The sequence below is a fragment of the Dermacentor andersoni genome, chromosome 1, assembly GCF_023375885.2.
Source record: "Dermacentor andersoni chromosome 1, qqDerAnde1_hic_scaffold, whole genome shotgun sequence".
Taxonomy (NCBI): Eukaryota; Metazoa; Arthropoda; class Arachnida; order Ixodida; family Ixodidae; genus Dermacentor; species Dermacentor andersoni.
This window is the reverse complement of record NC_092814.1, coordinates 34,324,992-34,336,569: the sequence shown is the minus strand read 5'-3', so window position 1 is coordinate 34,336,569 and position 11,578 is coordinate 34,324,992. Positions and strand designations below refer to the sequence as shown.

General features: G+C 46.6%; 1 protein-coding gene across 1 annotated transcript in view; it reads right to left on the bottom strand.

Annotated features, from left to right (window-relative positions):
• Positions 1–3,237: 3,237 nt before the first annotated feature.
• The window catches only part of LOC126545785 (uncharacterized), a 63,572-nt gene continuing 55,231 nt past the window's right edge, over positions 3,238–11,578 (bottom strand). The window contains exons 4-6 of the mRNA XM_050193785.2: positions 4,741–4,839; positions 4,034–4,086; positions 3,238–3,523 (exon numbers count right to left, since the gene is read on the bottom strand). Coding sequence (XP_050049742.1) covers positions 3,489–3,523; positions 4,034–4,086; positions 4,741–4,839 — 187 coding nt within the window. The 3' untranslated portion in view covers positions 3,238–3,488. The remainder of the gene's footprint in view (positions 3,524–4,033; positions 4,087–4,740; positions 4,840–11,578) is intronic.

Sequence of the window (11,578 nt, the reverse complement as noted above, 5' to 3'; positions counted from 1 at the left end):
TGCATATGTGGCCTTATAATGGAACAGTGGCAAACTTGGCTGTTATTCTTTCGTTTCGTTATTTCGTGCGTATGTGGCCTTATAATGGAACAGTGGCAATTATGGCTGTTATTTTTTCGTTTCATTATTTCCTGCGTTTGCGGCCTTACAATGGACCAGTGGCAAACTTGGCTGGTATTCTTTCGTTTCATTATTTCTTGCGTTGTGGCCTTATAATGTACCAGTGGCAAGGTTGGCTGTTATTTTTTCGTTTCATTATTTCGTGCGCGTGTGGCCTAACAATGGATCCGTGGCGAACTTGGTTGTTATTCTTTCGTTTCGTTATTTCGTGCGTATGTGGCCTTATAATGGAACAGTGGCAACTTTGGCTGTTATTCTTTCGTTTCGTTATTTCGTGCGTATGTGGCCTTATAATGGAACAGTGGCAAGTTTGGCTGTTATTTTTTCGTTTCATTATTTCGTGCGCGTGTGGCCTAACAATGGACCCGTGGAAAACTTGGCTGCTATTCTTTCGATTCATTATTCCCTGCGTTTGTGGCCTTATAATAGAACAGTGGCAAGTTTTGCTGTCATTTTTTTCGTTTCATTAGTTCGTGCGTATGTGGCATTATAATGAACCAGTGGCAAGCTTGGCTGTTATTTTTTTCGTTTCATTATTTCCTGCCTCTGTGGCCTTATAATGGAACAGTGGCAGTGGTGGTGAAAATTGGGGTGAAAAATGGTTGGACCAGTGGTGAAAATTGGGGCGTTCCACAAAGTTTCATTCTTGGTTTGAGCAAGTAAACCAAGACCCCTCGCAACGTCTGTTCTTGATAAGGGCATCAGAAGTGTCAGGGTTTCTTTATGGGTTTACCGGGTGGCATCATCAGCAAGGTCTTTTCCGACGATGCTGCAGTGCCCCGGAAGCCATAGGAAGATGATGTCATGCCCGTTTATGAGGGCTTGATGGAGAACCTCTCTGGTCCCAAACACCAGTTGTTCATGGGCCGTGCGTCGTAAGGCTGACTGCAGACTCCGAAGGGCTGCGTTGGAGTCACAAAAAGCGACTCGCTTTTGATGTTTTGCTTGTGCGATGTAATTAACAGCGGCACGTAGAGCAGCAAGTTCTGTTGCCGTAGAGGTCTTTATGTGGGACACGTTCAACGTAATTGTGACTTGTAAGGCCGGGATGATAACAGCGCTGTGGAGCTGGTGGCTGAGATCCATCGGTGTAATTGTGCGTTCTTTGTTCATATGCCTCGTTCAGTAAAGCAACTTTTGAATGAAGCAGGCGCGGAGCAGCGTAAGACCGTCGCCGGCTGGAAGAAAATTCTTGCGCCTAATTCAGAAACGCCTATTAAGGGCTTCTTAATTGTAGGAGGAAAAGATAGAAACAACCCGGCACGAAGCGATTGAAAAGCGTGAGTGACGTCATTTCGTCCAGGTCTTATGTTAGTCCGGGGCTAAAAATGAGCATCTCCAGCTAATCATAAGATGATGATGGCTGTCGCCTGCTGTCGCTTTGCTATGAGCGTCTATGAGCGTTATTTCGTTATTACAAAAAAAATGAAATGTCTGCAGTGATACGCGTCAGTGTGCTTAGCTTATATATATATATATATATATATATATATATATATATATATATATATATATATATATATATATATATATATATATATATATATATATATATATGCGTGTGTGTGTGTGTGTGCGTGCGCGTGCGTGTGTGTGTGTGTGTGCGCGCGCGTGCGTGTGTGTGTGTGTGCGTGCGTGCGTGTGTGTGTGTGTGTGTGTTTGTGTGTGTGTGTGTGTGTGTGTGTGTGTGTGTGTGTGTGTTTGTGCGTGCGTGCGTGCGTGCGTGCGTGCGTGCGTGCGTGCGTGCGTACGCTCAAGCGGCAATATTCGCTCCGTTCGTGAGGTGTATTCATGCGGACGCTCCGTTTCGTATTTGCGTATCAATTGCTCTACGTGATTTTATTCGCCATTTCTTTGTCAATGTCATCGCGTTTGACGCCCCGCTTCATATTATAGACAGGATTGCCGTCCGCCGTTCGCATTCGTTCCCTCACACCGTAGGCCACAGGATGGGCAAAAGTGTGTGCACCGACACTAGGTCACATCGACCTAGTGCTGAATTGAAACTATGAGCAATGTAATAGAACGGTGAGGGCAACAGCACGGAAGACGACAGCGAATTGAAGAACAGCAACAACTTTTGATAATTAGAAATGTTTAGGCATCTTTTTTTAGTTGTTTCATCGCGCATGGAGAATTATAGCTTTATAAACGTCGGGAAAAACAATCATCTGCAGCCCTATGAGCAAGATAAATTTCGAAAAAGAAAGCCGAAAGTGCTCAAAGGAACATCAGTGACAAACCTAATGGTTGTCAGGGATGGATGCTACACTTCTCTTTGCTACTACGAAATAGAGTTTCATGACGGGTATGAAAACTCAGGCTATTGCGCGCGTAAAGGTACACATGCTATCAGACATTAAGCAGAAGTTCGCAGCACAGCATTAAGGTCACTGCCTCCCACAGCAGCTCACGCCGAATACAGTTATGCACTAAAACTGTTCAATGCATTTTTAGATGAAAAACCAGAGCGCACTACAGAAATAAAAGCACGCGCCATCCTCGGTAATCAATAGGGTCCTCTGGCCCATTGGCCGCTGCAGCGCGTTCCAACGCTTACCCGCGTCAGCTCGAGTGGCGCAGATAGACATAATTAGGTTTGTAAGACTGCTACCCACCTATCGTAGAAATTTCTTTTTGCGTCGGCAGCTCCGACGGCTGTTTAGGTTTTGTGAATCGACTTACGCTCACTATTGGCGCAAGTATACGGAAGTTCGCACCTGCACTATCATTACATACACGCTTTTTTTCGACTACAGAGCTCGTCTTTGCAGCAGCGGGCATCGCAAGCTAGCTGATCTTGCGAATAGTTTTAGATTTGTGAATACACTTTTTTCGTAAGATTTTCCTTACGCCAAAATTTGTTCGCAAGTTGGCTGAGTGAATTCCGCCCCAGAATAGGTTAGCGCACGAAATACCAGTTGTATTTGATTGGTAAGACCTAATCTTTAATTTTACTCGGCTCATTTTCACTGGGCCATGTGTTCGTCAGTCCGGCGACGCAAGTCACAGGGTGATAGAAATATGATCCACTGTCGTTTGTATGAGGTGACCTTGAAGATGGTGACCTACAGGTACACAAGGTACAAGTAACGCTCTTTCTTTTCACATCCACTGTTCAGGTAACAAGTTCTCTAGATTTATTTGAAAGCAATGATTGTACACAACAGTACGAGGAGCTACGAGCTCCGTGACGTTGCTTGTTTTACGGCTCCGCGGATGATTATTCTGGCAGCTGTTTTCTGCAGCATTTGCGTTTGAGCGATCATTTATTTTGTGTATGTACAGCTGTGTCTTCAGAGGTCTGGCGAGAAACCATCGATACTCAAGCCGGAACCCGTTGGTGATGTTTTAACGTAAAGTACCGTCTAGAAGGGGGCGTCCTGGTAGACAGGTCCATCATCTGAAAAAGGAAAACGAACATCAAAATTGGCTCACAGATGAAATACTAAAATTATCTACATCAGCGCAACCTGTCCATGATCGTTAATTTGTTTTTGTTGTTTAGGTATCTCTTTTGGGGTTTTGAACTCCCAGTCTGTAGGGATCAAGGTCTAGTTAAATACATAGTTAAATACCACTGCCCTAACAAGGCGCACCACCGGCAACAAAAGTGAATACAAAACGTGACGTGCGTGTGCTTGACTGTCTTTGATGTGCGTGGACACAGGGCGAGCGCCAACGAGGCACTCGACAAAATCTACATCTGCACGAATTAACTTTGTCTCAGCTTCTCTCATCGAATGTTGTACCTTTTCTTGATGTATGACGTATTTACTCCTGAAATGTTCGTGAAAGTTGCCAGAGGCAACATTTCAGCGTTTGTAGTGGAGTGCGTAAGTTTCAAGGTCATTGCATATCAGTAGATATAGCTTCGCTCGGACAAGTGGACAGCTTCTGGTTGTGTGCTCACCATTCAGGTCGCCTTTGGCTATCTCCTCCGCTAGCCAAGTGGTTGCAGGCTGCCTGTGGGGGGCGCGGGGGGGGGGGAGACATTTGCACAGGCATTTCAAAATGGAACAAGAAGGCTCTTGCACGTTTACTTCAGCCACCCTAGTCACCTACCGTGCGAATGCTAATCAAATTGACATACAGTCGCCTCATGCGACCGCAAGTTCGCGTGTCACAAGCGGATGTGCATTCTTGTTATCCAAAATAGGGCAATGGCAGACAACTGATTAATCATTTAGGGGGTACAAGAATTCACTTGAACAATTTCAGTATGAGCGCACATCTTCGGTTGTATGCGATAAAGCATGTTTTAGTTTGAAAACCGTCCATTAATTTATTAACTCTTTTGCAAAAGGTGCATTGAACAGCGTCAAAAAGAAAAGAAAGTATTTCATGAACAAGGTTCTAAGGGGAGAGAGAGAGAGAGAGAGAGAGAGGGAGGGAGGGAGGGAGGGAGGGAGGGAGGGAGGGAGGGAGGGAGGGAGAGAAAAGGTGCACATGCGCAGTCTTTATTCGCAAATTTTTTGCACCGATAAAGAAGAAAAAAAAAGAAAGACATTGCTCGATAATAGGATAGTGATTTCTATGGGAACGTCGAAGTAGTTGGGGTAAAGGGGAATTATTCTGGAGCATTAAAAGGAAGCACCTGAAGTATGCGTCCTTTCTTACCCTGCGCCCTGATAGGACTCGTCGGACGACGCAGGGCTTAATCTTTTGCCAAATCCTCTGGCTGTCGATAGGCTGATTCTCCGGATGTCCCGTTTGCTCCTGTACGACATAAAAATGAACAATCTCTTCAGCGAGTCCGTCAATAGGTATGAGCCAGTCAGTCTAACTTCTCGAGCCACACAACGCTCTTGTAAGAATAAACATTGTGCTTATCGCGTGGCTCTGTGCTAAATTCCTTTTAGGGAGAGGACTCGTTAGAACACCGCGAGAATGAGAAGGTTCTCAGAAATTCTTAAATTGGTTCTGGGTATGCGGAGGACCAACAACTTTAGATTGTGCTCAGAAACGTGCGCATTGTACACGGGATCGCTCAGGCTACACAGCCTGATTTGCTGTCGGTCATATAGTGAATCAGAGTCAATCGTGTGTCCTTATTACCTTTTACAAGCGCGGTAGCGGCTCGCAAAAGGGCATATTTTTGAAAAACTTGCCATGTAGCAGTCCGTACACAAGGACGGCTCGTTGAGACAAGTGCCGGATAATCGTGAAAGCCAACAATACAAATGTGCTGGCCATCGAGAACCTGCTCTTGAAAACTTACGGCTTTCACTTAGCATTGTGGATTTTTACACTTAATGAAAAAAATAATAGAGCTGAACTTTACATGCAGTCGACGTGACAACGAGTGCCTATAAGAGCAGGCACGCACGTTGTTAAGAATGGCCGTACGGGCCAGCTTTCAGCCCGCTGCACGTGTTCCAAGCCCACCAGACAGGGATCCATTCCGAGAACTGCGGACGGCCGGCAGCCACGTGGCGCGCGATCAACTCCGGAAATTGGTACTTGGCGGAGCCATCCGGGACAAAGCAGTTCTACGAAGACCTCTGACGTCGGCACTGAAAGCTGGGCGGTACCGAGAACTGCGGATGACCGATAGTCACGTGGCGCGCGGTCAGCTCAGGCATGTGGTACTCCGCCGCGCCACCCGAGACGGAGCACAGTTCTACGAAGCCCTCGGTCGTTGACTCCGGAGCCTTAGTGCGGGGCGGCGGCAAGTTTACAATGCTTGGACGAACCTTCCCGACCATTCCTGCTCCGTCCCCGCCGAACGATGACGTCGAACTATGACGTCAAGCGGAGAGCTTATAAGCAGCGTTTGCCGGCTGCTAGGGGTGGTCGTGTCGCGCTCGTTGTCGGGAGCTGAGTGCTCTGTCATGCTAGAAATGAACTAGTGAGCTGTGTGCTCGTAATCTGTTTGCTGTATGTTAGTCTTGCGGGCTCCATATGGGAGTCGCGCTAGTCTGCCAATGTATCCTGCTTAAACTGTTAATATGTAAATAAATCCTGTTCACCGAGTTCCTGTCTACGAACTTCATCTCCTTCAAATGGTGGCAGCGGCGAGGTAGTCCGACGACTCCTACATCTGGTCGACAGCGGTAGGACCGTCCGACGAATCTAATAACGTCTAGAAGTGTGGTCTGGAAACTTGGTCCAGCTGGTGGAATAAAAACGCCTGCATGTAAATCTGAGCGACGTACTAATTTAACCGAGACTATCAGAACTAAATTTGCTCCATACCTAGAAATTCTGGACATTTAGTTCAGTTTGAGAGGTACACCAGCACGCTGCATACCGTAACGTTCATTTCTAGAAAAGTAAGACTGCGAAATTCAAATTTACCGCGATTACCCGAGTAGTGAAATAGGTTTCTGTGTGCAAAAGACTCAGTGAGCGAAAAGGTAACTTATATGTGCCAGAATCAATCCAACCAACTCACGTTCGCGTTATCACAAAACTAGCTTTTGTAAAGATTCTTCTTCCATCTTTCCATTCTTCGACACTGGTTCACACGCTGTCGCGCCACCATCATTGCTCCATTCGGCCACTTGGCGTGACACGTGATAAAAATGCAGTCGAATAAAAAATTACGGCAGAACTCATCTCACAAGGACTGTCTACTGTAATGCGAACATCAATCGAGCAATGTAGCGACAGACCTTATTCCTGAAGCCACGCTTATTTAACACGTGTCGTGGTAATTCTGAGGTTTTCGCTGCCTCGGCCATATGCCACATGTACGATGTCGTCCCAGTTTGCAATGACACTCGCTTCTCAAGGTCGCACATGAGCACGGAGGCATGACGGCGGCTGTATGATGTCGACAAAGGGACGAGGGAATGAAGAAGAAGGAGTGATATCGATCGAACGACAAAGGCGTATAACGAAGACGGCCTGGCGACAATGAGATACCGATTCTTAATTGATGACGATGGAATAGCGAAGACGTGACGATGACGGCATGATGATAACCGTATGAAGAAACTATAATGACGACGATGACACGACCAAGACGACATGAAGACGGTACGACAATGGATCCATGATAGCGTTTGTGTGACGACGACGCAAATGACGACGATGGCATGACAACGGCGGCATAGTCACGATTCAATTACGACAGCATGATTACGATAGAGTCACGAACAATAAATCGCGTCGATTGATTGACGAAGGTGGTAGTGCGATGACGGCATGACGACAATGAAGTGACGATACTCAAGCGATGACGATGGTGAAATGATAGCATGACTGCAATGACATAACGGAAACGGTATGACGACGACTGCATGACGAGAATCGAATGTCGAAGTTACAATAATGACGACGGAACGACCGCGACGACATCCCGACGACGGTATGAGAACGAATGCTAGACTTTGTGATTGTCTTTTTCACAAAAATTTGGAGGACGCTTAAGCTTCGCCTTTAAGAGTTGAACGCGATAGCATTCAAAGATCCCTGAGTGCTTCTCACGCTTCGCGGTAGGCATGACGGCGACAGTGCAGCTTATGTAACCGTAATGTTCACCGGCTAACGCTGGCGGCGAATGCTATGCACGAAGGCGAGCTTTCTGGTTCTTTTTTTGATGGTGTGCAGGGAACCGAGGGGGCCGCGCCGTTCCTACTAAGACAGACCTCAAGCGGCAGCTGGAAAACGCTATCGCGTTAAAAGGTGTTCGTGTTTGAGTTTCCGCTTAACAAAATCATATTTTCTCGTATATTCAAATTACAATCCGACGCTATCATGTCTGTATGTTGTGTGTAAGTCGCACTTTACGATTTTTCTGGCGCATTTTACCTTGACAAATTCAATTAGTTCGGTAACTTTTTTGCGCTACACGGAGGGACGGCGTACTTGGGTATGCGTGGTTCGGAATGATTATTCACGAGACGATGGTCGACGCTGGACACGGGACGGCGGGCGCCAGACGCCGTCGCCAGATTTTCTGCTACACGGGGCCCTTAACTCTGTCGCGTTAAAATTCAGTCGCCGGAAACAATAGAGAGCTTTAGTTTAGGGGACGCAAGTGGCTTGCGTACGCAAGAACTAGGGGCGACGGTACTGCGCATGCGCAGACGTTCCTGCGCATGCGCAGCACCGTGGACCCTAGTTGCCTGTGTGATAAAATATTCACAAAAGGCGGTGTTTCAGCGCCAGTTTACAGCTCGCGATGCTTACGTTACAACATGCTTTATTCTTGATCCCTCAGGCTTCCCGCATACATTGTGAAGAACAATTTAGGAGGTTGAAATGTGTCATTGCACTCATAGCCTGAGGGACAAGAATACTTTTTTCGCCACATTGAGCCGATGCGTTGCGACGCCACATTGAGGCCAATTCGATTCAAGTTTCGTCCTCGTACGACCCTGTAGCGTAGCCCACGGGAACTTTGCGTTCGGATGAACGTAACTATTTGTGTGTATATAACCACAAAACGTAGCACGAGTTGAAGCTGTGTTTAAAGGGACACTAAAATGAGAAATTATTTCTTCTGCATCAGTAAATTACCGTCCTACAACACCAAAAACACCACTCTTACAACGATAAGACGTTTGGTAAGGCAGAAAAAGCGCAAGAACGAAATACGGGTGGCGACGCCTACTTAAGTTCCCGCACCTGGAGGCTGTGACGTCTTCGATTTTGATGGCATCTTCTAGGGCTACTAATTATATATAGTGGTACAGATTGACTACATCGTGTTCTAAAGGAACAAAATATTAAACATGGCAAGTTTCGGGAACCTTTATTCAGCGAACGTGGCCCAAATGCGAACACATACTTTGGGATCCCTGACGTGACGCTGACGTAACGGCGCTGCTGTTTCGGCGCGAAATTCAAATACTGATACTTGGACTTTCATTTTGTCATCTAATAATCAAACTATTTTTTTTAGATGACTGCCTGCAGGGTTCTCAAACAACGCTTCATTAGTCTAAACTGATTTATTGTTTTACTTTAGTGTCCCTTTAAAGGCGTGCATGAAAACCGAAGCTTTACAACTGCCTGTAAAGCGTGCACTACCGCAGTAACAGTCAGTATGCAGATAAGCCAAACAGCAAGGGGCCAGGAAAATTTTGAAGGCCAGACTTGCAAACAATGACTTGTATCCGGGCTGGTAGAGGCAGCTTAGATATCTCGGAAGGAACTACATTAAAAGGAACAGGAGGAAGTGAGATAGCATAGTGAGCATGGTATGTCTGTCGCGACGTGTAAAAGGGTTCGGACTGCGAAATATTCCAATTTTTCAAGGGCACCTTTTTAAAGCTAAGCTTTCCTTCTAGCGTCTAGCAGCCATTTATCAATGGTAACAAAAGCGGACATATCGTTCTTCACTGCGCGGTGTTAAGTTCGAGGCATTAGATTTACAGAAATACAACACTGAGGTGTGGTAGCGAGACACGTGTCCTCGTGTATACGGTGAATTACGTTACAAATCAATATACAGGTGCCAACGTTACTGCTATAGTGTGTGATAGCGCCAATGTTCCCAGCTGCTGACCGATTGAACAACGTTTCAGGCGTCTGGTCTCAATGTGCACACGAGACCGACGGACAACCGTCGGCGTTTGTCAGCGGCGAAATTATTAGATGGTTTTAGCTTGAGTTTGCTGTCCGCTCCACTCAGATCAGTGCTAGCGCGCAGCTGCTCGGCATGCTGGAACCTACGTGCGCGTGTGCACAACGCTCGTGCCAGCAGCTGAAGCCAGAACACCTTCCCTCCGCTGCCGAGATTCTTGAGCGGAGCGTCACGATGCATTCACCTGGCTTCGCCATTTTGCAGCCTAACAAACTGCGCGTCGCTCGCGTCCCTGGAAGACAACTTATAAAAAAATGTGAAATGAACGCAGTTCTCTGCAATGTCTGTGCGTATAAAATATGAGCGAAGCGGGCCGCAAACGACGCTCAGCTAAAACTGTATATTGGCCTTAACCTTGTGCAATCATTCCGTTGTGGTCAGAATGGTCAGCTTAAAAATGCGATTCTGGGCTCCACCGCAAGGATGCTTTTAGCACGAACCTGCCACGCAATTATTTGCCTTTACTCTCATTTTCTCTTCGAGGTCGACAGCGAAGCAGAGGGCTTTTAACGCTGCCCAGGTGACCGAAGTAAAATGCGTCATACTGCACCAAAGTTTTACGGGAGGCCGAACCGCGGAGGAGTTCTTGTGGTACATCTCTTGTATAATGTTTTTTAAGGTTCTACTCCTAAAATGAGATACTTTCAAAAGTAGTGGAAGGCAGAACTATTGACCCTTTTCGCGGAGCAGTTTGTTCTTGAGCGAAGAGAGGGCGCTTTCGCCGGCGCGCCGCACGCCTCAGTGAAAGCGCACAGATACGAAACCGCTTCTACCCTGTTTCTGTGCAATCGGCTGCCGGAAATGCAACTGGGTTTGCGCTAACGCACTGTGCTCCATTCATGCTGCAAAATGGGGAGCGGTGGATTGCAGTAGTTGGCTGTAAAAATAGTAACTGGCATATTAAGGAACTGAATGAATCTGTGTGACCAAGTTCACGGACTGCTGCTGCATACGGAGAGCCTCTGTTGCCGGGAATTAGCGATGCACGGCTCTCCTCGAGGGTTAAAAAAAAAACACTCATCCACCAGTGTTGTATCGCGAACCTCCAAAGAAAGGACTTCAACTCCGAAACGTCGGCAAAAGTAAGCAGCGACAAAGAATGGCAAAGGGAGTAGCGCCGCTTCCTGGCACAGTAAATTTCGTGCATGTTATCTACACATATCTACCCCAACTCGCAATAGAGTGTGCGTAAGCACACTATATTGCCAACGTGTCAAGAATAAGTGAATGGGCGCACACTTAATGCGCCGAAGTATGCGTGACAGCGACTACACCGACAGCACACGAATGGTCGAAGATGAATGTTTCATGACGGTCCGCAGAAGTAAGCGAGTTACTAGCGCTAATACATCTTTGCTCGAAGGTATTACAAAGTACAGAACAGCTACGTTCCAAGCCTTGCGCGCAGAAACAACAAATATATCGCAACTGAGCACACCGGCGAGCGTTAGGTTGAAAAAAATCAGATAGTCGGCGCACCGAGGAACTTTACTGAGCCCAAAACGTGACAAACCTCTGCTTCAAAGTTTTTTGCCGGGCTGCTAAGCACGAAGTCGCGGGATCGAATGCCAGCCACGGCGGCCGCATTTCGACGGGGGCGAAATGCGAAAACACCCGTGTACTTAGAGTTAGGTGCACGTTCAAGAATCCCAGGTGGTCCAAATTTCCGGAGTCCCCCACTAGGGCATGCCTCATAATTAGATCGAGGTTTTGGCACGTAAAACCCCATAATTTAATTTAATTTTAATTTTAAGTTTTTACCAAATAAAGAACGAAGAGCAAAGCACACTCATTCTGACTCAATTCATGAGCGGAAAGTTTAGATAGCTTGGAATACTTTTAGCACCGCTTTTAGAACAAGCACCATATACGTTGCTCACTCCTTTGGATAAAGTTTTATGAGCTCAGAAAGCACTTTTA